This window comes from Ctenopharyngodon idella, chromosome 15 (genome assembly GCF_019924925.1).
Source record: "Ctenopharyngodon idella isolate HZGC_01 chromosome 15, HZGC01, whole genome shotgun sequence".
Classification (NCBI taxonomy): Eukaryota; Metazoa; Chordata; class Actinopteri; order Cypriniformes; family Xenocyprididae; genus Ctenopharyngodon; species Ctenopharyngodon idella.
In genome coordinates this window covers 9,628,255-9,655,587 of record NC_067234.1, presented here as the reverse complement: position 1 = coordinate 9,655,587, position 27,333 = coordinate 9,628,255, and the positions used below count along the sequence as shown (strand labels likewise).

Below are 27,333 nucleotides of genomic sequence, written 5' to 3'. Positions count from 1 at the left end.
GAACCTTTATAAATGACATCAACTGACCTTTCATATACCTATAAGTACTGGTGTTTCTGGGTGCTAAGTTAGTTTGAGGTTGGATCCCCTTACTCATTTTCTATGGCCTTTGGAAGTGTGGAGAACTCTGTCTTCGGGAAACTCTCTGTCAACCGACTGAACCTCAGATTTGACCCCTGGACTGAGCTCATTGGTCTCTTTATGGGGGAAAACTGTGATCCCTAATGGCATCTACTGAAGGAAGCGGGTGGGCAAACTTGTCGAGGGCACCGGAGTACAAGCGTTAAAAGTGAAGCAGGGCTGATCAAAGCCGCAACAATATGGAGCGCTTCACGGATTTGCGTGTCATCCTTTCGCAGGGGCCATGCTAATCTTCTCTGTATCGATCCAATTTTAGTATATGTGCTGCCTTAGCAAGCACAAGCCTGCTGGCCCGCCCGAGGCCTATGTACACCTCGGGTAGCAGCGAGCTTTCACCAAGGTGGTAGGGCCCAGCGAGCGATCTCGCCACTGCAGAACCTTGCACTACAGAGCGCTTTGGGTCGTCGGTGCTAGGGCTGGACACACTGATCGATGGAACAGCTCAATGTCTTCAGAGATAAGGTATCTTAGAGCTTTCGGGTTCACATATGGCCAAATCCAGCATGATGTAAGAGAGCATACGCTGAAGGAAGGGGGCGGGCACACTTGTCGAAGGTACCAGAGTACAGGCACTGAAGGGGGTGTGGCCTCTAGGTTTTCGGGAAAATAAATAAATAAATAAAAAGAGTTGGCAGAAAAACGAAAAGTGCTTTTCTGTCGGTGTAATTGGCCACCCGTCACCCTTATGATAGCTGCTTGCGAACGAGAACTTAGTGTGTCAAACATTTTGCCTTTAAATAACCACGTTTGCGTAAAGAACAGAACATCGTGTTGGACGTTGCTAGAATTATTTGTACTGTGAACCTATCAGAACCTTTATAAATGACATCAACTGACCTTTCATATACCTATAAGTACTGGTGTATCTGGGTGCTAAGTTAGTTTGAGGTTGGATCCCCTTACTCATTTTCTATGGCCTTTGGAAGTGTGGAGAACTCTGTCTTCGGGAAACTCTCTGTCAACCGACTGAACCTCAGATTTGACCCCTGGACTGAGCTCATTGGTCTCTTTATGGGGGAAAACTGTGATCCCTAATGGCATCTACTGAAGGAAGCGGGTGGGCAAACTTGTCGAGGGCACCGGAGTACAAGCGTTAAAAGTGAAGCAGGGCTGATCAAAGCCGCAACAATATGGAGCGCTTCACGGATTTGCGTGTCATCCTTTCGCAGGGGCCATGCTAATCTTCTCTGTATCGATCCAATTTTAGTATATGTGCTGCCTTAGCAAGCACAAGCCTGCTGGCCCGCCCGAGGCCTATGTACACCTCGGGTAGCAGCGAGCTTTCACCAAGGTGGTAGGGCCCAGCGAGCGATCTCGCCACTGCAGAACCTTGCACTACAGAGCGCTTTGGGTCGTCGGTGCTAGGGCTGGACACACTGATCGATGGAACAGCTCAATGTCTTCAGAGATAAGGTATCTTAGAGCTTTCGGGTTCACATATGGCCAAATCCAGCATGATGTAAGAGAGCATACGCTGAAGGAAGGGGGCGGGCACACTTGTCGAAGGTACCAGAGTACAGGCACTGAAGGGGGTGTGGCCTCTAGGTTTTCGGGAAAATAAATAAATAAATAAAAAGAGTTGGCAGAAAAACGAAAAGTGCTTTTCTGTCGGTGTAATTGGCCACCCGTCACCCTTATGATAGCTGCTTGCGAACGAGAACTTAGTGTGTCAAACATTTTGCCTTTAAATAACCACGTTTGCGTAAAGAACAGAACATCGTGTTGGACGTTGCTAGAATTATTTGTACTGTGAACCTATCAGAACCTTTATAAATGACATCAACTGACCTTTCATATACCTATAAGTACTGGTGTTTCTGGGTGCTAAGTTAGTTTGAGGTTGGATCCCCTTACTCATTTTCTATGGCCTTTGGAAGTGTGGAGAACTCTGTCTTCGGGAAACTCTCTGTCAACCGACTGAACCTCAGATTTGACCCCTGGACTGAGCTCATTGGTCTCTTTATGGGGGAAATCTGTGATCCCTAATGGCATCTACTGAAGGAAGCGGGTGGGCAAACTTGTCGAGGGCACCGGAGTACAAGCGTTAAAAGTGAAGCAGGGCTGATCAAAGCCGCAACAATATGGAGCGCTTCACGGATTTGCGTGTCATCCTTTCGCAGGGGCCATGCTAATCTTCTCTGTATCGATCCAATTTTAGCATATGTGCTGCCTTAGCAAGCACAAGCCTGCTGGCCCGCCCGAGGCCTATGTATACCTCGGGTAGCAGCGAGCTTTCACCAAGGTGGTAGGGCCCAGCGAGCGATCTCGCCACTGCAGAACCTTGCACTACAGAGCGCTTTGGGTCGTCGGTGCTAGGGCTGGACACACTGATCGATGGAACAGCTCAATGTCTTCAGAGATAAGGTATCTTAGAGCTTTCGGGTTCACATATGGCCAAATCCAGCATGATGTAAGAGAGCATACGCTGAAGGAAGGGGGCGGGCACACTTGTCGAAGGTACCAGAGTACAGGCACTGAAGGGGGTGTGGCCTCTAGGTTTTCGGGAAAATAAATAAATAAATAAAAAGAGTTGGCAGAAAAACGAAAAGTGCTTTTCTGTCGGTGTAATTGGCCACCCGTCACCCTTATGATAGCTGCTTGCGAACGAGAACTTAGTGTGTCAAACATTTTGCCTTTAAATAACCACGTTTGCGTAAAGAACAGAACATCGTGTTGGACGTTGCTAGAATTATTTGTACTGTGAACCTATCAGAACCTTTATAAATGACATCAACTGACCTTTCATATACCTATAAGTACTGGTGTATCTGGGTGCTAAGTTAGTTTGAGGTTGGATCCCCTTACTCATTTTCTATGGCCTTTGGAAGTGTGGAGAACTCTGTCTTCGGGAAACTCTCTGTCAACCGACTGAACCTCAGATTTGACCCCTGGACTGAGCTCATTGGTCTCTTTATGGGGGAAAACTGTGATCCCTAATGGCATCTACTGAAGGAAGCGGGTGGGCAAACTTGTCGAGGGCACCGGAGTACAAGCGTTAAAAGTGAAGCAGGGCTGATCAAAGCCGCAACAATATGGAGCGCTTCACGGATTTGCGTGTCATCCTTTCGCAGGGGCCATGCTAATCTTCTCTGTATCGATCCAATTTTAGTATATGTGCTGCCTTAGCAAGCACAAGCCTGCTGGCCCGCCCGAGGCCTATGTACACCTCGGGTAGCAGCGAGCTTTCACCAAGGTGGTAGGGCCCAGCGAGCGATCTCGCCACTGCAGAACCTTGCACTACAGAGCGCTTTGGGTCGTCGGTGCTAGGGCTGGACACACTGATCGATGGAACAGCTCAATGTCTTCAGAGATAAGGTATCTTAGAGCTTTCGGGTTCACATATGGCCAAATCCAGCATGATGTAAGAGAGCATACGCTGAAGGAAGGGGGCGGGCACACTTGTCGAAGGTACCAGAGTACAGGCACTGAAGGGGGTGTGGCCTCTAGGTTTTCGGGAAAATAAATAAATAAATAAAAAGAGTTGGCAGAAAAACGAAAAGTGCTTTTCTGTCGGTGTAATTGGCCACCCGTCACCCTTATGATAGCTGCTTGCGAACGAGAACTTAGTGTGTCAAACATTTTGCCTTTAAATAACCACGTTTGCGTAAAGAACAGAACATCGTGTTGGACGTTGCTAGAATTATTTGTACTGTGAACCTATCAGAACCTTTATAAATGACATCAACTGACCTTTCATATACCTATAAGTACTGGTGTATCTGGGTGCTAAGTTAGTTTGAGGTTGGATCCCCTTACTCATTTTCTATGGCCTTTGGAAGTGTGGAGAACTCTGTCTTCGGGAAACTCTCTGTCAACCGACTGAACCTCAGATTTGACCCCTGGACTGAGCTCATTGGTCTCTTTATGGGGGAAAACTGTGATCCCTAATGGCATCTACTGAAGGAAGCGGGTGGGCAAACTTGTTGAGGGCACCGGAGTACAAGCGTTAAAAGTGAAGCAGGGCTGATCAAAGCCGCAACAATATGGAGCGCTTCACGGATTTGCGTGTCATCCTTTCGCAGGGGCCATGCTAATCTTCTCTGTATCGATCCAATTTTAGTATATGTGCTGCCTTAGCAAGCACAAGCCTGCTGGCCCGCCCGAGGCCTATGTACACCTCGGGTAGCAGCGAGCTTTCACCAAGGTGGTAGGGCCCAGCGAGCGATCTCGCCACTGCAGAACCTTGCACTACAGAGCGCTTTGGGTCGTCGGTGCTAGGGCTGGACACACTGATCGATGGAACAGCTCAATGTCTTCAGAGATAAGGTATCTTAGAGCTTTCGGGTTCACATATGGCCAAATCCAGCATGATGTAAGAGAGCATACGCTGAAGGAAGGGGGCGGGCACACTTGTCGAAGGTACCAGAGTACAGGCACTGAAGGGGGTGTGGCCTCTAGGTTTTCGGGAAAATAAATAAATAAATAAAAAGAGTTGGCAGAAAAACGAAAAGTGCTTTTCTGTCGGTGTAATTGGCCACCCGTCACCCTTATGATAGCTGCTTGCGAACGAGAACTTAGTGTGTCAAACATTTTGCCTTTAAATAACCACGTTTGCGTAAAGAACAGAACATCGTGTTGGACGTTGCTAGAATTATTTGTACTGTGAACCTATCAGAACCTTTATAAATGACATCAACTGACCTTTCATATACCTATAAGTACTGGTGTATCTGGGTGCTAAGTTAGTTTGAGGTTGGATCCCCTTACTCATTTTCTATGGCCTTTGGAAGTGTGGAGAACTCTGTCTTCGGGAAACTCTCTGTCAACCGACTGAACCTCAGATTTGACCCCTGGACTGAGCTCATTGGTCTCTTTATGGGGGAAAACTGTGATCCCTAATGGCATCTACTGAAGGAAGCGGGTGGGCAAACTTGTCGAGGGCACCGGAGTACAAGCGTTAAAAGTGAAGCAGGGCTGATCAAAGCCGCAACAATATGGAGCGCTTCACGGATTTGCGTGTCATCCTTTCGCAGGGGCCATGCTAATCTTCTCTGTATCGATCCAATTTTAGCATATGTGCTGCCTTAGCAAGCACAAGCCTGCTGGCCCGCCCGAGGCCTATGTATACCTCGGGTAGCAGCGAGCTTTCACCAAGGTGGTAGGGCCCAGCGAGCGATCTCGCCACTGCAGAACCTTGCACTACAGAGCGCTTTGGGTCGTCGGTGCTAGGGCTGGACACACTGATCGATGGAACAGCTCAATGTCTTCAGAGATAAGGTATCTTAGAGCTTTCGGGTTCACATATGGCCAAATCCAGCATGATGTAAGAGAGCATACGCTGAAGGAAGGGGGCGGGCACACTTGTCGAAGGTACCAGAGTACAGGCACTGAAGGGGGTGTGGCCTCTAGGTTTTCGGGAAAATAAATAAATAAATAAAAAGAGTTGGCAGAAAAACGAAAAGTGCTTTTCTGTCGGTGTAATTGGCCACCCGTCACCCTTATGATAGCTGCTTGCGAACGAGAACTTAGTGTGTCAAACATTTTGCCTTTAAATAACCACGTTTGCGTAAAGAACAGAACATCGTGTTGGACGTTGCTAGAATTATTTGTACTGTGAACCTATCAGAACCTTTATAAATGACATCAACTGACCTTTCATATACCTATAAGTACTGGTGTATCTGGGTGCTAAGTTAGTTTGAGGTTGGATCCCCTTACTCATTTTCTATGGCCTTTGGAAGTGTGGAGAACTCTGTCTTCGGGAAACTCTCTGTCAACCGACTGAACCTCAGATTTGACCCCTGGACTGAGCTCATTGGTCTCTTTATGGGGGAAAACTGTGATCCCTAATGGCATCTACTGAAGGAAGCGGGTGGGCAAACTTGTTGAGGGCACCGGAGTACAAGCGTTAAAAGTGAAGCAGGGCTGATCAAAGCCGCAACAATATGGAGCGCTTCACGGATTTGCGTGTCATCCTTTCGCAGGGGCCATGCTAATCTTCTCTGTATCGATCCAATTTTAGTATATGTGCTGCCTTAGCAAGCACAAGCCTGCTGGCCCGCCCGAGGCCTATGTACACCTCGGGTAGCAGCGAGCTTTCACCAAGGTGGTAGGGCCCAGCGAGCGATCTCGCCACTGCAGAACCTTGCACTACAGAGCGCTTTGGGTCGTCGGTGCTAGGGCTGGACACACTGATCGATGGAACAGCTCAATGTCTTCAGAGATAAGGTATCTTAGAGCTTTCGGGTTCACATATGGCCAAATCCAGCATGATGTAAGAGAGCATACGCTGAAGGAAGGGGGCGGGCACACTTGTCGAAGGTACCAGAGTACAGGCACTGAAGGGGGTGTGGCCTCTAGGTTTTCGGGAAAATAAATAAATAAATAAAAAGAGTTGGCAGAAAAACGAAAAGTGCTTTTCTGTCGGTGTAATTGGCCACCCGTCACCCTTATGATAGCTGCTTGCGAACGAGAACTTAGTGTGTCAAACATTTTGCCTTTAAATAACCACGTTTGCGTAAAGAACAGAACATCGTGTTGGACGTTGCTAGAATTATTTGTACTGTGAACCTATCAGAACCTTTATAAATGACATCAACTGACCTTTCATATACCTATAAGTACTGGTGTATCTGGGTGCTAAGTTAGTTTGAGGTTGGATCCCCTTACTCATTTTCTATGGCCTTTGGAAGTGTGGAGAACTCTGTCTTCGGGAAACTCTCTGTCAACCGACTGAACCTCAGATTTGACCCCTGGACTGAGCTCATTGGTCTCTTTATGGGGGAAAACTGTGATCCCTAATGGCATCTACTGAAGGAAGCGGGTGGGCAAACTTGTCGAGGGCACCGGAGTACAAGCGTTAAAAGTGAAGCAGGGCTGATCAAAGCCGCAACAATATGGAGCGCTTCACGGATTTGCGTGTCATCCTTTCGCAGGGGCCATGCTAATCTTCTCTGTATCGATCCAATTTTAGTATATGTGCTGCCTTAGCAAGCACAAGCCTGCTGGCCCGCCCGAGGCCTATGTACACCTCGGGTAGCAGCGAGCTTTCACCAAGGTGGTAGGGCCCAGCGAGCGATCTCGCCACTGCAGAACCTTGCACTACAGAGCGCTTTGGGTCGTCGGTGCTAGTGCTTTTCTGTCGGTGTAATTGGCCACCCGTCACCCTTATGATAGCTGCTTGCGAACGAGAACTTAGTGTGTCAAACATTTTGCCTTTAAATAACCACGTTTGCGTAAAGAACAGAACATCGTGTTGGACGTTGCTAGAATTATTTGTACTGTGAACCTATCAGAACCTTTATAAATGACATCAACTGACCTTTCATATACCTATAAGTACTGGTGTTTCTGGGTGCTAAGTTAGTTTGAGGTTGGATCCCCTTACTCATTTTCTATGGCCTTTGGAAGTGTGGAGAACTCTGTCTTCGGGAAACTCTCTGTCAACCGACTGAACCTCAGATTTGACCCCTGGACTGAGCTCATTGGTCTCTTTATGGGGGAAAACTGTGATCCCTAATGGCATCTACTGAAGGAAGCGGGTGGACAAACTTGTCGAGGGCACCGGAGTACAAGCGTTAAAAGTGAAGCAGGGCTGATCAAAGCCGCAACAATATGGAGCGCTTCACGGATTTGCGTGTCATCCTTTCGCAGGGGCCATGCTAATCTTCTCTGTATCGATCCAATTTTAGTATATGTGCTGCCTTAGCAAGCACAAGCCTGCTGGCCCGCCCGAGGCCTATGTACACCTCGGGTAGCAGCGAGCTTTCACCAAGGTGGTAGGGCCCAGCGAGCGATCTCGCCACTGCAGAACCTTGCACTACAGAGCGCTTTGGGTCGTCGGTGCTAGGGCTGGACACACTGATCGATGGAACAGCTCAATGTCTTCAGAGATAAGGTATCTTAGAGCTTTCGGGTTCACATATGGCCAAATCCAGCATGATGTAAGAGAGCATACGCTGAAGGAAGGGGGCGGGCACACTTGTCGAAGGTACCAGAGTACAGGCACTGAAGGGGGTGTGGCCTCTAGGTTTTTGGGAAAATAAATAAATAAATAAAAAGAGTTGGCAGAAAAACGAAAAGTGCTTTTCTGTCGGTGTAATTGGCCACCCGTCACCCTTATGATAGCTGCTTGCGAACGAGAACTTAGTGTGTCAAACATTTTGCCTTTAAATAACCACGTTTGCGTAAAGAACAGAACAACGTGTTGGACGTTGCTAGAATTATTTGTACTGTGAACCTATCAGAACCTTTATAAATGACATCAACTGACCTTTCATATACCTATAAGTACTGGTGTATCTGGGTGCTAAGTTAGTTTGAGGTTGGATCCCCTTACTCATTTTCTATGGCCTTTGGAAGTGTGGAGAACTCTGTCTTCGGGAAACTCTCTGTCAACCGACTGAACCTCAGATTTGACCCCTGGACTGAGCTCATTGGTCTCTTTATGGGGGAAATCTGTGATCCCTAATGGCATCTACTGAAGGAAGCGGGTGGGCAAACTTGTCGAGGGCACCGGAGTACAAGCGTTAAAAGTGAAGCAGGGCTGATCAAAGCCGCAACAATATGGAGCGCTTCACGGATTTGCGTGTCATCCTTTCGCAGGGGCCATGCTAATCTTCTCTGTATCGATCCAATTTTAGCATATGTGCTGCCTTAGCAAGCACAAGCCTGCTGGCCCGCCCGAGGCCTATGTATACCTCGGGTAGCAGCGAGCTTTCACCAAGGTGGTAGGGCCCAGCGAGCGATCTCGCCACTGCAGAACCTTGCACTACAGAGCGCTTTGGGTCGTCGGTGCTAGGGCTGGACACACTGATCGATGGAACAGCTCAATGTCTTCAGAGATAAGGTATCTTAGAGCTTTCGGGTTCACATATGGCCAAATCCAGCATGATGTAAGAGAGCATACGCTGAAGGAAGGGGGCGGGCACACTTGTCGAAGGTACCAGAGTACAGGCACTGAAGGGGGTGTGGCCTCTAGGTTTTTGGGAAAATAAATAAATAAATAAAAAGAGTTGGCAGAAAAACGAAAAGTGCTTTTCTGTCGGTGTAATTGGCCACCCGTCACCCTTATGATAGCTGCTTGCGAACGAGAACTTAGTGTGTCAAACATTTTGCCTTTAAATAACCACGTTTGCGTAAAGAACAGAACATCGTGTTGGACGTTGCTAGAATTATTTGTACTGTGAACCTATCAGAACCTTTATAAATGACATCAACTGACCTTTCATATACCTATAAGTACTGGTGTATCTGGGTGCTAAGTTAGTTTGAGGTTGGATCCCCTTACTCATTTTCTATGGCCTTTGGAAGTGTGGAGAACTCTGTCTTCGGGAAACTCTCTGTCAACCGACTGAACCTCAGATTTGACCCCTGGACTGAGCTCATTGGTCTCTTTATGGGGGAAAACTGTGATCCCTAATGGCATCTACTGAAGGAAGCGGGTGGGCAAACTTGTTGAGGGCACCGGAGTACAAGCGTTAAAAGTGAAGCAGGGCTGATCAAAGCCGCAACAATATGGAGCGCTTCACGGATTTGCGTGTCATCCTTTCGCAGGGGCCATGCTAATCTTCTCTGTATCGATCCAATTTTAAGCATATGTGCTGCCTTAGCAAGCACAAGCCTGCTGGCCCGCCCGAGGCCTATGTATACCTCGGGTAGCAGCGAGCTTTCACCAAGGTGGTAGGGCCCAGCGAGCGATCTCGCCACTGCAGAACCTTGCACTACAGAGCGCTTTGGGTCGTCGGTGCTAGTGCTTTTCTGTCGGTGTAATTGGCCACCCGTCACCCTTATGATAGCTGCTTGCGAACGAGAACTTAGTGTGTCAAACATTTTGCCTTTAAATAACCACGTTTGCGTAAAGAACAGAACATCGTGTTGGACGTTGCTAGAATTATTTGTACTGTGAACCTATCAGAACCTTTATAAATGACATCAACTGACCTTTCATATACCTATAAGTACTGGTGTTTCTGGGTGCTAAGTTAGTTTGAGGTTGGATCCCCTTACTCATTTTCTATGGCCTTTGGAAGTGTGGAGAACTCTGTCTTCGGGAAACTCTCTGTCAACCGACTGAACCTCAGATTTGACCCCTGGACTGAGCTCATTGGTCTCTTTATGGGGGAAAACTGTGATCCCTAATGGCATCTACTGAAGGAAGCGGGTGGACAAACTTGTCGAGGGCACCGGAGTACAAGCGTTAAAAGTGAAGCAGGGCTGATCAAAGCCGCAACAATATGGAGCGCTTCACGGATTTGCGTGTCATCCTTTCGCAGGGGCCATGCTAATCTTCTCTGTATCGATCCAATTTTAGTATATGTGCTGCCTTAGCAAGCACAAGCCTGCTGGCCCGCCCGAGGCCTATGTACACCTCGGGTAGCAGCGAGCTTTCACCAAGGTGGTAGGGCCCAGCGAGCGATCTCGCCACTGCAGAACCTTGCACTACAGAGCGCTTTGGGTCGTCGGTGCTAGGGCTGGACACACTGATCGATGGAACAGCTCAATGTCTTCAGAGATAAGGTATCTTAGAGCTTTCGGGTTCACATATGGCCAAATCCAGCATGATGTAAGAGAGCATACGCTGAAGGAAGGGGGCGGGCACACTTGTCGAAGGTACCAGAGTACAGGCACTGAAGGGGGTGTGGCCTCTAGGTTTTCGGGAAAAAAAAAAAAAAGGAGTTGTCAGAAAAATGAAAAGTGCTTTTCTGTCGGTGTAATTGGCCACCCGTTACCCTTATGATAGCTGCTTATGAACGAGAACTTCGTTGCCGTCTGGCCGATGACTTCACTGCCAGTTCACTGTTCACACACACAACTCCATTGCAGGCTATGGAGGTCCCCTGTTGGATAGGTAGATATCGGTCAGAGTTGCAGGTTCCCTTTTGGCATTTTTTAAAAAAAAAAAATAAATGCTTATTTGAAGTTATATTATGAAAAAAATACCTTAAAAGAAAATGTTGTATGTTATTTTTGTTTATTCAAAATGACTAAGTGTAACTGGGTATGGGAGTGGAAATATATGAATAAAGGAGCATGTAGGAAAGTACAACAGACATAACCAGAGTTATAACCAAAAAATATATATCAAAGAGGGAAAAAAAAAAAAAAAATTAATGACAATAGTAATGATGAAGATAATAATAGTATCACACGCAAAAAATGAGGAAGGTGACAATAGCAACAGTAATAGCAGTATTAATAATAATAATAATAATAACAACAATAATAATAATAATGATAAATCCAATTAATAAGAAATGACAAATAGTAATAATAGTATTAGCAGTAGTAGTAATGATAAACATATTAACAAATATACTCATTTCATCCGGAATGAGGGAGAGGTTAAAGGATCAGGAAGAGGAAAAATAAAGATAATAGTAATAGTAATAGCAATAATAATAATATTAATAATGGTTATATTGATACAGCCATTAATAGTAATGATAATAGTAGTAGTTGTAATGGCAGTGATAATAATAATAATAATATTAATAACAATAGTATTAATACTGGTAATATTGATACAGCTATTAATAATAAGATATTATAAAGCTGCCTCTATTCCCCTCATGACCATGGCAAAGGATGGACCCCCGTCAGCGTCATGTTGCAACGGGCTATCAAGGTGCGGTGCTGCGGGGCCCAGGGTCCCAAAATCCATACCCATCCCCAGCCGTCCCACACATGCCACGCTTACCCTGTCTGTGTTTTTTTTTTTTTTTTAATAAATATGGCTGCTTTCATTGTTATACTCATGATATGTTTACGTCAACTAGTGTATAACTAGCATGGCGTGTAGCATAGAACCAGCCCAGTGCAAAGCCCAGGCCGCCACGCCCACACCACACTTACCCTATGTGTGTGCTTTTTTTTTTTTTCCTTTTTTTTTTTTTTTTTGCTTTAAACTTGTTTTATGCTCCAAACGAATGTGTGTGTGCACCTCATCTAACATGTGAAGCATTAAAACAGCGAGACAAGTGCTGAGCCAGCCAGAGACAAGAAATCCCAGGTGAAAGTACAAGCTGGAGGGCGAAAGCCCAAGGCCCCCGGCCCCACATCACACCCACCCACAACTAATCAAAACCGCACATGGCAGGGACTAATATGCCACAGCCAACCAGGGTCCAGAAGCAGCAAAAAAGAAAAAAAAAGAGAGAGAGAGAGAGAGAGAGAGAGAGATTTAAATATAATCTTATAAGTAGTTTATTTATATTTGATATTAGTCGGTGTTGCTACTTCTTCCTGACCCCCCTCCCCCCAATCATGTGTGAATATTGATGGTGTACCATTGAGGATGGCTTCAGACAAAGAAGGTCAGTGGATTCATGACTGTTGGAAGTTAAAGAGAGATGACCAAGAAGGGTGTAATTCTGATGTAATATTTTGAGTGGAGGTAGACAAGTTTTCCATGGAGATGTACTCTATTAGTAAATTTTTCCAAGTTGTAATGTGTATGGTGTTCCTTGATTTCCAGTTCATGAGGATAGTTTTCTTGGCGATAGTTAGAGCCACTAGGAGTAATTGACTGTTTGTACTGTTTAAATTGATTATGGATATGTCACCTAATATACAGAGGGAGGGAGACAGCGGGATGTGACATCCCATAAGGTTGGATAGCGAGTCAAAGTAGCTTCTATCATTACAGATTGTACACATCCTCATTATGATGCTTTTCAGCTACTTCCATCAGTTTGCCGGTTTAGAACTCCCTTGGCTAGGAAGAAGGCTTACAGGAATTCTTTTGTGCCCAATGCAGTAACTATTTTAAACAAGGTTAAGTGATTGTGTGTGGGTTGTAGAACTATGCATAATTGCTGTTTTTTTTTTTTTTTTTTTTTTTTAAATCCTAAAGATGTCTGTTTTAAAAATGAATTGTGTGTTGTGTATTGCTGTTATGTATGTATTGTTATCTTGTATTGTATGAGAGCCTTTTAACCTAAGAAAAATTTCTATCATTGGTGATAGACAATAAAGTTTCTCTGAACTCTGAACTCATATCTGAAAGAGAGGCATACGCACGTTTTCTGTAATCATGATTTCTGTGCCTGGGTCTGTGATCAGAAATGCAGGACTGTTTCTACGCAACATTTTATAAATGAGGCCCAAAGAGAGCGAATAGCTGCAGTTTGATTGCAGTGAACTTTGAAAAAAAATAAACATGTCTAACATGCATGGCATGATAGTCCAGGAGGTTCAGTGGAGGGTTTGTCTTCAAAAGACCAAATGAATTGGATCTATAGCTAGTTGATGGATCATTTGCTATTTTGTCCCAGGTAAATCAGTTTGGTCTAACAGTAGAAGAGCATTTCGACAGGGAGGAACACGTTCAGTGTGAACATTTTAACATAATCAGGACTTGTTGCCTTTAGCAACATTTTCATCTAAGGTCACTGAAGAGGTGGACAGCTACTAAAAAGATTAAAAATGGGTATAGATTGTGAAAGGATGTAATGCTATTTCTAAGATATATTTTATTAATATTATTAAATAGTATTACATTGTAAAGAAATTAAAAATCCATTTTTGATTGTTGAATAATTCCAGGTACCGTTCACTCTCAAACAATATAAATGAGGTAACATTTTCATCAGACAATTGTGGAAGTCCATTCTGATTAGTTGAGGACTACTGACAATATGTAATCCAGGGGCGAATATAATTAAATTCTAGAGCAAAAGATTTGCAAGTGCAATGGACACAGATTTAACATTTTATCTTATGGTTTTGGTTGTCTTAGCATACTGAAGGTGTCCACATGAGTTCATTTTTAGCATTTCATGACCTTTTTACTTTGCAGTGAATGTTTTATAATAGTTATGTACTAGCTCAGTGTGACAAGATGGACCTCAAAATCATACAGTCAGTATTGGAAAGGGTTCAAATATGCAAAAGATGCTAAAACCAAATGTGTAGGACCTGGAGGGTTTTCTGAAAAACACTGGGTACTTAAACTGCTTTAGGACAAATAAAAGACTCATGAACAACTATCACAAAACAAGACAAAAAAAAAGTTGTGAATGATCCAGATACAACATAACGAATGAAGTGTGTCAACTTTTAAACGGGCTCATTTTTATAAATGCAGCTAATATATTTGTTGTGGACTATTTTTAATCATCTATTATGTGAAAGTTTATTCAGGACAGTACTAAATAATAAAATAAAAATGCGGCATTTTTTATGATCCATTATTTTGTTTTTTATTTTTAACATTTTGCAGGTTCTGCAAGATGTATGTAAACTTGTGACAGCAGCTGTACATGAGAAAAGTAAATGAAAGAATTTTGAAACTAGTGTAAAAATCAATCTTTATTTCCTAACTTTATTTCCAGTTCAGAGAGACAGACACAAAACAACATAATTCTTATATTAAAAAACAACAAATTCAGAAAGGCAAACAAAATGACAGTATCAGTATTGTCAGGAACCGTAGATGATCTATGGTCTCAGTTTATTCTTTCATCTCTTTCCATAATTCATATTTCTAAAATAATCTATGTAAAAAAATCATTACCTCAGACTGAGAGAATCAGCAAATGCTTAGACAGCTTAAAATTATTATTTTGAGTTGAAAATATGGGTGACAGTGTGAGCATGCACCTTAATCTATATATTGTACCAAATCAGCCTAAATTGTTGTTACAGTGGTAACAACAGAATAACTGTTCAAGCCAGATACATTTTCTGCAGTGAAAATGTTACTGCAAAATGTACTATGAAACTGAATGTGAAAAACTAATGTAATATAAAACAGTTAGCACATCACCCCCAACACAAGCACCAAAACAGAATTTGACTACAATCTTAGCGGATCTTAGTATGCATTTATGAAAGACGAGTCTTCCACTGTTTTCCTCCTTTTGCCCAAAATGTATTCCTCCATTCTTTTCAGAAGTTAGGAGCCTTAGTGTGATGCAGTCACCATATAGGCCTACTGTAAATGGGCAATTCAGATCACCCTCTGGCGCACAACCTTCTCATCTTCATGCTTTTTCAAGCAGTCCCCCTGCATCAGTGGAGAAATCTCTGGAGAAACACATGGATACACACAAAATTTACATTTGTTTACATCAAAGGTTCAGAGATCAGTGTAAATGTTCAAGGTCAGAGATCAATGTAAAGCCTAAATTAAATATGTTCATCATATAAAGCGATTGTCTCTTCAAAAAAAAAAAAATAAATAAAAATAAAAAATTGGGACTAAATCGCTCAATTGGACTGTCAATAGAGGGTCAGAAAATATCTTAATTTGTGTTTCAAAGATGAATGAAAGTCTAACAGGTCTAGAACAACATGAGGGTGAGTAAATGATGACAGAATTTTCATTTTTGGGTGAACTAACCCTTTAGCATCATTTATTCATGTTGTTACAAACTTATATGACTATGTCTTCTGCAAAACACAAAAGTTCATATTCATATTATCCTTCTATCTATGCAGTAATCATCAACACTGTGCAAGCAGATCTACCGCTAAGACATATGAGGCCTGAAGCTATCAAACTGAGTTTCAGAGAAAGTTTAGAGTTGACAAAACCATACATATCCAACCTGGCTTAGATCAAGTTCAACAGGCTCACAATGCTTGGTATAAACGTTCTCTGTCAACTCAGGTTTGATAAAGAGTTTGCGATTAACTCTGAAGCGTGTGCATCTGAAAATGCGACACGTGCAGCGAACAGCCAATCACACGAAAGATGGAGAGCATCAGTTTGATTCTGAAGATTAAGAGATCATTATGAAAAATATCATAACGTTAAATGCATTTACAAGGCAGGAATAAACTGCTGCTGCAGTGAGAGTTTGAGAAGGCAGGTGAAAAAAATATCTGACTATAATCAATGCAAGTGAATCAACTGAGTTTAATTAATGACTTATGTATATAGGTTAACAAAGAGCTCAAAAGAGAATATGCAACCTTAGTCATTTAAAAAGCTTTATATAAGCTAAAGCTTGTATTTACATGTATATATTTATATTAATTAAAACAAAGTTTAATATGAACTTTCAATTCATATAATAATTATATGAATTACACAGAATTATCATTCATATAATATAAATATAATAATTAGCAGCAAAAGACTAATTAGCAGCTAAATTTCCTTCACTCTAAACTGCTTTAATTTGTAGCAAGAGATATAGGGGGAGTGGCTTTGTTGCATTAGACATGTCACTTTACTCACAGCTGATTGGTCTAGTTTTGGTTTGCGATCTCTAACCCAGAATAAAACCTTCTCCAGAGCAGGTTAGCTGTGTAGCGTAAGTTACCAAGGCAATGACCAATCCACCTTGGCGAGCCTGATAAACCAGAGTTTGCTCAAACTAATCTCAAACTGAGTAGGAACCAAAACCAGCTTCACACAACAAGCCTACTGCTGTTGCTCCGAAGAGCCATGAGAACCTCATGTTTGTGTGTGCCTGGGTCTGCTTTGCTGAATGACTTAATGCTATTGGACAATGTGTATACCTGGTTGCTTGACCAGATTCAAATCTAGAGGCCTTATAAAGGCCTTCTGAATTGAAGCAATGGGTTTTTGTAAGAAAAATACCTATATAAAACTAAAATAACTAGCTTCCGACAGATGGCCCTACGCATTGATTTACGGCGAAAGAGTGAACTCTGACCCGACGCATGATGTATTGATGAACGCAGAAGTGCAGAAGTGCAGAGGAGAAAGCAAAACAAAACACCAGTTTTGATATAACACCAAGATTTCGATATAAAAGAAGAGGAGCTTGAATTTGTTGCCCAAGCAAGTGAGAGGAACAGTGAGAAGCTTACGCTACTCCTACGCCACGTCAGGGGGTTACTTTTTTGCCGTAAGTCGATGTGCGTACAACCGTCTGCCAGAAGCTAGTTATTTTAGTTTTCAAAGTTTTAAATATTGTTCTTAAACAAACGCATTGCTTCGCTTCAGAAGGCCCTTATTAACCGCCACGGAGCCGTGTGAATATCTTTTATGATGGATGGTTACACTTTTTTGGGCTTCAAAATCTCATACTCTATTCACTAACATTATAAAGCTTGGAAGAGCCAGGACATTATTTAATATAACTTCAATTGTATTCGTCTGAAAGAAGAAAGTCATATACACCTAGGATGGCTTGAATCATGGGAATCATGATTCAAATCATGGGATCATTTTTATTTTTGGGTGAACTATCCCTTTAATATCAACGATATAAAATTAAGTAAAACCTACTCAACTTTTCTGATACTGGTGTTCCCATCATGCACTGGAGCATAAATAATTAATAAGGTTGATGTTTTTGCTGTTTTCCAGCTGTATTTACATTGTTTTATCATTGCTTTTGTTGTTAGGTTTAGTAACTTGCGATTTCTGTGACATCTGGAGTTCTACTCAAAATTACACATTCATACTCAAAAAACGATCTATCGAATGTTACTGTCATTGTGTATTGTGTACCAAGTATTGAAATCTCTGTGTTTGGGTGAGTGCTGCATTACTTCTATTATGAAGATATGGTGTTAACACAATATCTATTGTTTTACTTAGATGTTTCTAAGTAAAACATACACTTTAAAACCATGGTTTAATTCAATGTTATATTATTTGAGTAAAAAGTTACATTTACTTAACTTAGTTAAGTAGGTTTTACTTAATGTACAATGTAAGTTGTACAGAGCAGAAGCAGTAAGATATACTTAAAATGTGTTAGTGCAAATTGTTACGAGGATTTTATCAAGTAAATCCTACAAGTTATTTTTTTTTTTTTCAGCGTGTAAGCAAACATAAACCAAATCAACAGGCCAGCGTAACACACTTTCTGTTTTCACATACAGTATCAGCATCTTTGGGAAAAATAGTCACTAGCATGGACTGCTCTCTTAAATACCTTGTGAGCCCTATTTTTGGCACATGAACGCACCTTTTGTGGTAAGACAGGCATCTTCAGAGAGACAATTTCAGTCTTAATCTTTGAATTTATAAGTAATTCAAAGAGTAACTGTAATCAGCAAAAACACACATACCTTTCATCTCTGTGTCACCATTGTTGGTGCTGGAGATTTTCCTGTCCTTTTCTAGCAATCTACTGTCCACCACATCTGTTTTAACCTGTCCAAGTGTCTGCAACAGCAGCATGGTGTCAAAAGACTCACCTCCCCCTTCTTTTAACATCTCTAACACCTGCATACACAGAGCACACATATTACAAGACATTCTCTTGGAAACCAAAAAAATAAATAAATTCTGATAGTCACACAATAGTCTGATTCTTTTTTTTTTTTTTTTTTCTTGGCCAGCTTTTAAAATATCCTTTCATTTTCCAGAAGAATGCAGTCAAATATAAATTTAAACAAACAAATGCATTAATACTATTAATGCTTTAAGTATGGTAACTTCCTAACTGTATTCACTTCACATTGAAATTTCTTATAAATTCAGGAACACAAATTTACTACAATAAATATGTAAAGTAAGGAACAGTGATCTTATAGTAATGATGTAGTGCCTTAAGATCACAAAATTATATAAAATCCAAATTCATCAGTCCATTTGATGAAGAATTTTGCAGTCAAGCTTTTGAAGTCTGCTGTTGTAATATCTTTGCTGCTAAATGGAACTCAATTTGAAGTTTCAACATGCAAATGTTCTGATACTACCCACCAATCTGAGTTAATAGTGTTAGCCTGATACTTTGCATCATAATTATTAGAAATAAATGATTAAAAATGCAAATACTTTTTCAAATGAATCCGAGATTAATCGACCAATTAAAAAGTAATTTAAATAAACACTTTACACTCCGTAAGTGAGCAATGTGACAGACATTACAGATATCATACAGTAGATGATGTCTGGGGGTTCTTTCACAGAGTCTACGAAACAAATAGAGCAAAACCTGATCAACACACCTTTAGGCACTTATAACTCTTCAGCTCACTGAGGTTCTCCTCCAGAAACAGCAGATATAATGCAAGATCATCCCAGGTCACCTTCCCAAACTGCATTACCCCTATTGTGGGTAACATCTCATAAGGCTTCAAGAACCCCATGGTCCTTCTGAATGGAACCAGCATGGCGTACAAGCACAATGGCAACAGCAGCAAATACACACAAAGATTTATGTAACTGAGGAGCTGAAAGATGCCCACAGCAACTAGCTTGCACTGCATGGCCGGAGGGACTGAGGAGTCGTTGATAACCACACCAGACCGGATGTCACATTGAAACTCATCTGTGATGGAGAGACGGATGTAATAGCAAAGGTAGATGCAGGCTAATATGAGGGCCAAGAAAGTGATGGTGCGGCAGAGGAGGTATCGGATCAGTAATCCTCGAGAGAAGCGTTTGGTCCTCAAGTATTGTTCCACCAGAGGATATTTAAAGCAGCTTTCGGTAAGGTCTATCACAGAGCTAAAGAAAAAAAAAAAAATTCATGCAAGCATAACAGTATTTAAATGTTTCAGGAATGTAATAGAAACTGGAATTATTGGTGATAGATGATGGTAAAAATGCGGGGTGAAAAAAGTGTGAAAATGGCATAGATATTTATAGAAAGTTACTGATAGAAGGTTAGTTTGTGTAGGTGAGTCAATAACTCTCACAGAGTGAAGCCATGTGACAATGTGAGAGCTCTGTGCAGTGTAAACCCAACCACCCTGAAATATCAAGAAGGTTTTTCTCTGCATGTTCAGTTCACCTGTAGGAGTCCACGCGGGCTGGCTGTGAGTCCCGTTTTCCTGCAGCGTGAAGGCATTTAGCCAGTTTGATGGCTCTGTTGTAGGAACGGTCCAGTTCTTCCATTATAAAGGTCAGATCAGAAGAAAGCACAGGTGCTCCTGTGAACCGCCAAAACAATGCTGGCATGTAAACTGATACTGCCACCAGCAACAGGATATAAGGGAAAAACTGCAGAGAGAGAGCAGAGTGGTTTCATTTTAGAGGCTCATTTGTCCAAAAACACGCATTATTTTCATTATGTTTTTTATTTTATTTATTATTTATTATTCATAATTTATTCTTTATTATTATTATTATTATGATGAGGTGAAGCGAAATTGGAATTGCAAAAATAGTGACTAATCTCTTAAGCCTCTTAAGCCTTTAGACTTCTGTATGAGAAAATCATTATTAATATCAATTTCTTTGATTGATGCACCTTTAATAAACAAGAAAAAAAAAAATTCTGTATATTATCGTTTAGTCTTTTGCAGCACCTCAAACTTCTGAAATTGATTTGACTGATATTTCTTTGTATTGACAAATGAAGTGTTAGATCAATCACAAGTTCAGTACGGAGTGCCACAAAGCTCAGTATTAGGAACTTTGCTTTTCACCCTGCACTGAAAAAATAACTTGTAGGATTTACACATTTTAAGTAAATTTTACTGCTACTGCTCTGTACAACTTACCTGTTATTTTCAAGTAAAATCTACTTACTATTGAACTTAACATTCATAAATTAAGTAAATATTACTTAATTATATTTAATTTCACATATAGACTTAAGTAAAATCTATTAGAAAAGTATTAACTTTTTACTCAAATAATATAACAATGAATTAAACCATGCTTTTAAAGTAAATGCTTTACTTAGAAACATCTAAGTAAATAATAAAAAATAATACTCCAGATATCACAAAATCACAAGTTACTAAACCTAGCAAGTAACGATAACGATAAAGATGAATGATAAAGTAACGATAAAACAGTGTATTTATACAGCTGAAAAACAGCAAAATAATAAACCTTATTAATTACTCATGCCCCAGTGCATGATGGGAACACCAGTATCAGAAAAGTTGAGTAGGTTTTACTTAATTTTATATCGTTGTTATTTACGCTTTTATTTCTATAAGCCTGAATTGAGTACTAATACACTTTATGTTCATTTTTCACATTTGTTTTTTTCTGTAGTATTTACTTCACCACAGAATCATTTTTATCAGTGCGTATATGTTTCCTTTGGGAGATATGTTATCAGGAAACATGTTACAGTCTCTGTGGGGTTGAATAATTTTGATTTCAAGTGATTATACTGCACTGCACTGGTCAGGTCTTGGTCTTGACTTAAACTCACCCTGCCTTGGTCTTGCTCTACCTCTCAAAGTCTTGGTTTTAATACACTCTGGTCCTGACTTAGTCTCGGTCTAGGTGGTCTTGACTACAATAGGGCTGTCACTGTTATGTGAATTAACTTCTTATCCAGTAGAGAGCACCAGTGGCCTGATGATTGGTGTTGTGTGATTGCTGAATTTCGGCGCGGGATTGTGGGTATTGCACATAATTCTACACATTCCCGCTGGTTTTGCGATTATTAAACAGGAAATTCCCAAAAACATTTATGCACTATAGCATGTAGATTGAATCAAACAGATTACCAGAGCATATCAGTTATATTAAAACTTTCTCTGAGATGCAGTGATTCAGCGGTACCGAGTCTCCCTCTCTCTCAAAATGCGTAAATGGCTTCACATCCATACTATCCACATTGAGTTTGCTCTGCAAGCGAGATGTATGCTGCAATACAAGACTTTAGCATGCGTTTTGAACAGTTAACTTGACGGAATTCGCACTTGCACATCATTTTAACTCATACCAATTCAAAACTACAAGCCATTTTAAAGCATAAAGTACTCGCGCGCTCTCAACCAATACACGCGCACACAGGACACAGGACTCAAACTGGTTGCAACAAGTGTCAGATTGAATTATTTTTCACCACTTATTACACATAAACGTTCAGTTACACACAGTTATGTTAAAATGTCCGTCCTGACAAGTATACACATAAGCACAGTCGGTTGTCTTCAGTGAATGTGAACAGCATGTGTAACTACTATATTGCTATAGATCTTAAAGAGACAGCAGCCTTTAAACCTGCTACTGTCTACTATTGCCTGTCACAATCAAGCAACAATAGAAAATCTTTAATAAGGATTAATCTATATTTAATTTATACAGTTAAGCCTATGTAGAGTTATTTTATATAGGATTATTATTATTATTAATGTTATTATTAACAGTTCTCAGAATTAAAGATATGTTTAAAAACAAAGAATTTTTTTTTTTTTTTTTTGTCAGAGCCCTTGTTATTCTGAATTTTGACGTTAATTTTCATTTTTACACCAGACATGTATACAGATTCAAAATATTGGTTATCAGTCTACTTCATCTGTAATAATTGGTGTCAGCATCGGCCCTGAAAAACACATGTCGGTCGACCCCTAATGTGTACTTTCTAATAACTTAGGAACTAATAAAATTAATAATAATAATAATAATAATAATAATAATAATAATGGTTACACTTTATACTGATGGCCCCCTTTAGACATTCTGTTGACTATAAGTAACATTGCACCTACATGTCAACTAACTCTCATTAGAGTACGAGTTGAGCGTAGTAGACTGTTAGGGGTAGGGTTAGCAGAATAAGTTGAGATGTACTTGCAAAGTTACTTAGTCAGTAGAATGTCTGTTGGGGGACCATCACAAAGTGTTAGCAGATATTAAGCAGACAGTCTACTAATACTCTAATGAGAGTTAGCTGACATGTAGGTGTAACATTACTTATAGTCAAGAGAATGTCTAAAGGGGATCATCAAAATAAAGTGTTATCATCATTTCCTCATTTTCAAATGTTAAACAATTGAGCTTTTATTTTGATGGAAAACTGCAGAGAGACCAACTTCTCTTTTGTTGGCAACAGGTTTATAAACACTTTTGTGCAAGCTGCATTTTCAAATGCACAGTGTCATTAGCTGTACAAGTGTAAAGGAACACAATGCTGCACTTCACTCTGAAACACGCAGCACACATTTTTAATCAAACCGCAACCTTTTTGATTTGATAATCACACTAAGCCATATCTTGATTTTTATTTCGATATACCATTGTACAAAATTCTCTAATAATGCAATTATGTCATTTTCATGTCTGTCTTGTCCATGGAATGCATCATTTTGGGAATTACCGATTATTTGATACAAGTAATTTTTACTCAAATTAAATCAAGTAATCGTGACAGCCCTAGGCTACAACACTAAGGACAACTTAGTAAAAAGTGTGAGAACATGTTTTTATGGCTTTACCTTATGCAGCCACAGTGGCAGGCCTCCCGTGTCCTGTGTTTGTACTGCCGCCCAGCAATATGAATCCACATAACCAGCCTGACGCCATGAGAACTTTGTAGGGGAGAAACAACTAATCTGTGTACCTAGAAAAAAAAGAATCAACAGTTTTACAGAAGATGGAGACTAAGTGTGTGTGTGTGTGTGTGTGTTTTGAGAGAAAGAGACATGCACTGGGTGCAATATCAGCAGGAGCTCAATGTGAAATATTGGTCCTCATCAGTGTTGGGCAGTAATGCCTTACTAGTAACACGTTACAGTAACAATATTAGTTTTTCCAGTAACTAGTAGTGTAACTAATTACTATTTCAGTAATAATTTTACAGTTACAATCCATAAGCTCATCCCCTTCTGATTTGAAATCCAACCATCCAAAAATGATGGATGTCACATGATATCACCACTGCAGCAAGCTAGCTTGAAAGATAGAAGTTAATTACTTTGATTTTTTTCAGGATAATAGATCACTATTGTCAAATGTTGAGAGGCATTACTTTACTCTGGTATTACATGGCTTGACCACCCACATTCCTTTGATCCCGATATATATTATACCCACCTATATTTAATTTTTTTAAATATTTCTAGAAAACAAAACATTTTCTTTCGCGAATTCTTTTGACAACATACACCATGAAATATAATCATATCTGGGTAACAGGTTAATTGTAGCTACAATGAGCATCAAGCTACAAATGACAATTTATGATATTAATACTACCCTTTTACTCTAAACTGTGTTTGCAATAACATCTGACTGCGATCTAATGTGGATTTTGGTCATATGATGAGGCAGAAACATGTTTTTTTTTTTTTTTTGTAGCATTTTATAATAAGCTAATCACTACACCTGCATTTCTCATGTAAACATCTTTTATTCTTATAACAATAGCCCAAATCGCATGCTGTCATAATTGTGTTTATTATCTTCATGTTTCTCTTGGTTAGTATGTACGGAACAGAATGCAGAAGTGTAGTGAAACTTCATCATCGGAAAAAACGGGCGGGTTACGAACGTAATATGAGTGATATGAGCAGCGAATGATTTTCCTCTGATTCATATTCATAACAGTGATCGCGAAAGTAAACACACAGGGCGACAGGGCTTGAAGACACTAATATGCTTACCAGATTAAATAATTAAGCGTAAAATAAATAGAAGTAACGATTCTGTATACATAAATACAAACTAAATAATTTAAATATACCCTAACATTCACAAATTGGTGCACATGCGAATAAGGTGTAGTGTAGCGAATTACTATTGCAAGGAAGTAATAGGTAAAATAGGTGACCAATAGAGGGCTCCACTGCTATTTGCATAGCAATTTTGGGCCGATTAAAAAAAAAACAAAAAAAAAACAGCCAAACAAAAATAAATCAGGACTTCAGCAGTGAAGGATCAAAAAAGATGATGGCAAGGAAGATGACTGGATTAGGGATAACATTTGGAGATGATCAAAGTATGGGGTCCTGATTGGTAAACGTGAAGTCATGGTAAGAAATATTTATTTTACTGTTTGCATCAGCTTCAATCTATGTTGTGGAATAACAGACAGGTGTTTATAATGGCTGTGGTTCATTTTAATTTCTGACAGTCATTTTGGCAACATATTGTGTAACTATGGAAATCTTGAGGCAGTGGGAATGAATGTGCATCGGGAAGCGAAGTATTACGTTTCAGTGGCAGTTGCACTTGTCTTTTGCTTTAACACTCTAAATCTAAATTTTACATCCAGTAGAAATGCAATAATAGCCTCCCTTTTGCCTTCTGATGGCCTGTGGCTTTCCAGTTTCCATCTTTCACTGTCTCTGTCTTTATCTTTCACTATCTGTCCTTCACGGTCTGTCTTTTACTGTCTCTCTACCGTTGTATCTGTTAAACTCAGGAAAGACAACCAACGTCACAGGTTGTAGTACCGCAAGATCGCGGTGCCCTTGCTAGAAAAGCTATAACAAAACATCTTTTTTTTTTTTCTTTTAATTGTTTACATTTATCGCGTTTGTTATATACTTTTTGATTAGAGTGGAAATCCATTTACTAAATAATGTTTACTTGACTGACTGCTTCATTTCCACTTTAAGTACACAACTGCTTTATATGATGAACAGATTTAATTGAGGCTTTTATTCACATATAATCATTGATTGATGTATTTATGTAGAACACATCAAACATGGTAAACAGAAGCTCAAACGTACATGCTTGACACTTTGTTTTCACATGTGATGTTTCTCATTTAATCTTCATGCCATACTTTCAGGACTTCATGTATTATAGCGATTATATCATATAAAAAAATACTTACTTTTGAAAAAAATAAACTTTTGAATGCAGATCTATGATGTGTGAGATGAACAAATTTTTAGTTTTGTTAGATAAAATATAATAAACGTCACTTTATGTAGTAATAATAATGGTTCATAATTATATAACATCCAGCATAATCTGTGCTGTCACACACACTGGAGCTTCATCAAAAGGCTGCGCATGCGCCAAATACCTCTGAAGACTTACATATAAGTCAATTAACCTACTTTCTAGAAAACCTCCTAGGAATGGGGTGTTTACCGTTGAGGTACATATACATACATATCATGTGGGAAATGATCTGTCATTGCATATGCTATACAAAACATATTGTATAAAACAAAAGCTTCTGATAAAATACTAACGGAAAATACAAAATGCAGTTTAGCTCATATGTATTTACTGCGCTTAACACATAGATCAGCATCAACAGTTAGAAATGTTAACAGTTTAAAATGGTTTTGTGATGAATAAAACTCAAAACATGACTTGACTGCATAAGATCTATCATGATGAGTGTGAGAAAATTACATACCGACAGACACTTCCTGAGCGAAGGCTAGAGAGATGAGAAGCAGAGGTAGACCCACCGCGATACAGGTGACTATCTTATCCAGGGCCAGCTCTAACCGGATGCCTTTATACCTGTTTTCTGACGTGGGCTCCTTTAGCACGAAATCCGTGAACACATACTCTGTGGCGGCGTGCGCTATAGCCATGGCTTTCCTCTTTTATTTATACATCTAATCACAAACACCCACCTAACTTTCGATTGTTTGAAAAAGAAAACGAATCACTGTTCAAAAGATAACGTTACTCATCCTCTGAACTGGCATTGAATGGTTGAGCGCTTTAAGTATGAACAGATACAGTATTTGGCTTTAGATGTGAAAACGCAAACAACGACACTATTTCCGTAAACATTTCTTTGTTTTCGTGTTGTTGTTCTTCTTCATTCTCATTCTCATTTTCTTCTTCTTCTTCTTCTTCTACTTCTTTGGTGTTTATTGGCGGTTGGCAACCTAACTCATTGGTGCATTACCGCCACCGACTGGAATGGAGTATGGATCAGGATAATTGCTTGTATACAGAATAGAAATAAACATACAAAAAAAAAAAAAAAAAAGGCAAAACAAAAAAACAATCAAATTACTAGCTGTTTTCCCTAATAAAGCTGACAAAGTAAAGTCATGATGTTTTACTATCTTCAATGATTGAATAAGGTGACATCTCTCATTGTTATATTTCCTACAATGGAGTAGTACATGCTCAACTGTTTTTTTGTTGGCTACAGTGTATACCTTCCCCAGTTGGGTGTTTTCCAATTTTATATAGTGTACTGTTAAGTCCAGTATGACCTGTTCTCATCCTCATCCGATACTTCCTTCTCTTCGATTCCTGCTCTCCCTCCTCACAGCACCAACTTGATTTTGTATATTATATAAATGTCTGCCTGTTTCAATGCCATCCCAATATACCTGCCATACTGATTGCGCATATTTCCTGATGTGCGCTTTAGCTTCTGTTTTGCTTAATGGAACTTGTAGATCTATCTGTTTAAATTTTAGAGTTTGTTTAGCCAGAATATCCACCTTCTAATTCCCTTCCACACCAACATGAGCAGGAACCCAAATGAATTGTATTGATTTGCCCTTAACCTTTAAATTATACATCTTATGGAACATTTCATTGATTATGTCCATCCTAAAAGATGACCTGCCAGATCTTATGCTTTCCAGTGCAGAATAACTATCAGATGCAACGACTGTGTTATTTATTTATTTCTCCTCTAACCACTGCAGGGCCAATAATATCAACAATAACTCTGTTGCATAAAC

At 40.2% G+C, this 27,333-nt stretch overlaps 1 protein-coding gene and 12 non-coding genes across 13 annotated transcripts; all 13 read right to left on the bottom strand.

The window, feature by feature from the left end:
• Nucleotides 1-314: 314 nt before the first annotated feature.
• On the bottom strand, nucleotides 315-421 carry LOC127496369 (U6 spliceosomal RNA). The gene has a single exon (XR_007925334.1). It is a non-coding gene; the product is annotated as a U6 spliceosomal RNA (small nuclear RNA).
• An 844-nt stretch (nucleotides 422-1,265) lies between these two features.
• On the bottom strand, nucleotides 1,266-1,372 carry LOC127496368 (U6 spliceosomal RNA). Its single transcript, XR_007925333.1, has one exon. It is a non-coding gene; the product is annotated as a U6 spliceosomal RNA (small nuclear RNA).
• An 844-nt stretch (nucleotides 1,373-2,216) lies between these two features.
• Nucleotides 2,217-2,323, bottom strand: LOC127496361 (U6 spliceosomal RNA). Its single transcript, XR_007925326.1, has one exon. It is a non-coding gene; the product is annotated as a U6 spliceosomal RNA (small nuclear RNA).
• Nucleotides 2,324-3,167: 844 nt separating this feature from the next.
• On the bottom strand, nucleotides 3,168-3,274 carry LOC127496367 (U6 spliceosomal RNA). The gene has a single exon (XR_007925332.1). It is a non-coding gene; the product is annotated as a U6 spliceosomal RNA (small nuclear RNA).
• An 844-nt stretch (nucleotides 3,275-4,118) lies between these two features.
• LOC127496366 (U6 spliceosomal RNA) lies at nucleotides 4,119-4,225 on the bottom strand. The gene has a single exon (XR_007925331.1). It is a non-coding gene; the product is annotated as a U6 spliceosomal RNA (small nuclear RNA).
• An 844-nt stretch (nucleotides 4,226-5,069) lies between these two features.
• LOC127496360 (U6 spliceosomal RNA) lies at nucleotides 5,070-5,176 on the bottom strand. The gene has a single exon (XR_007925325.1). It is a non-coding gene; the product is annotated as a U6 spliceosomal RNA (small nuclear RNA).
• Nucleotides 5,177-6,020: 844 nt separating this feature from the next.
• LOC127496365 (U6 spliceosomal RNA) lies at nucleotides 6,021-6,127 on the bottom strand. Its single transcript, XR_007925330.1, has one exon. It is a non-coding gene; the product is annotated as a U6 spliceosomal RNA (small nuclear RNA).
• Nucleotides 6,128-6,971: 844 nt separating this feature from the next.
• Nucleotides 6,972-7,078, bottom strand: LOC127496364 (U6 spliceosomal RNA). Its single transcript, XR_007925329.1, has one exon. It is a non-coding gene; the product is annotated as a U6 spliceosomal RNA (small nuclear RNA).
• A 611-nt stretch (nucleotides 7,079-7,689) lies between these two features.
• LOC127496363 (U6 spliceosomal RNA) lies at nucleotides 7,690-7,796 on the bottom strand. Its single transcript, XR_007925328.1, has one exon. It is a non-coding gene; the product is annotated as a U6 spliceosomal RNA (small nuclear RNA).
• An 844-nt stretch (nucleotides 7,797-8,640) lies between these two features.
• Nucleotides 8,641-8,747, bottom strand: LOC127496358 (U6 spliceosomal RNA). Its single transcript, XR_007925324.1, has one exon. It is a non-coding gene; the product is annotated as a U6 spliceosomal RNA (small nuclear RNA).
• Nucleotides 8,748-9,591: 844 nt separating this feature from the next.
• LOC127496352 (U6 spliceosomal RNA) lies at nucleotides 9,592-9,699 on the bottom strand. Its single transcript, XR_007925318.1, has one exon. It is a non-coding gene; the product is annotated as a U6 spliceosomal RNA (small nuclear RNA).
• A 611-nt stretch (nucleotides 9,700-10,310) lies between these two features.
• On the bottom strand, nucleotides 10,311-10,417 carry LOC127496362 (U6 spliceosomal RNA). Its single transcript, XR_007925327.1, has one exon. It is a non-coding gene; the product is annotated as a U6 spliceosomal RNA (small nuclear RNA).
• A 3,956-nt stretch (nucleotides 10,418-14,373) lies between these two features.
• Nucleotides 14,374-26,515, bottom strand: panx1a (pannexin 1a). Its single transcript, XM_051862141.1, has 6 exons — nucleotides 26,031-26,515; nucleotides 23,146-23,270; nucleotides 19,752-19,960; nucleotides 18,964-19,465; nucleotides 18,079-18,235; nucleotides 14,374-15,108 (listed from the first exon to the last, which is right to left on the bottom strand). The coding sequence occupies exons 1-6, from the start codon at nucleotides 26,212-26,214 to the stop codon at nucleotides 15,032-15,034; spliced, it is 1,254 nt and encodes a 417-aa protein (XP_051718101.1). The 5' UTR covers nucleotides 26,215-26,515; the 3' UTR covers nucleotides 14,374-15,031.
• Between the last annotated feature and the right edge of the window lie 818 nt (nucleotides 26,516-27,333).

What these genes read in the sequence shown, in the direction of transcription:
- panx1a (XM_051862141.1), bottom strand. Translation starts at nt 26,214, where the DNA reads ATGGCTATAGCGCACGCCGCCACAGAGTATGTGTTCACGGATTTCGTG. An exon ending in CGCTCAGGAAGTGTCTGTCG is followed by an intron (nt 23,271 to 26,030) that starts GTATGTAATTTT and finishes TTTTTTTTCTAG; the next exon opens with GTACACAGATTAGTTGTTTC. An exon ending in GCCCGCGTGGACTCCTACAG is followed by an intron (nt 19,466 to 19,751) that starts GTGAACTGAACA and finishes TTTTTTCTTTAG; the next exon opens with CTCTGTGATAGACCTTACCG.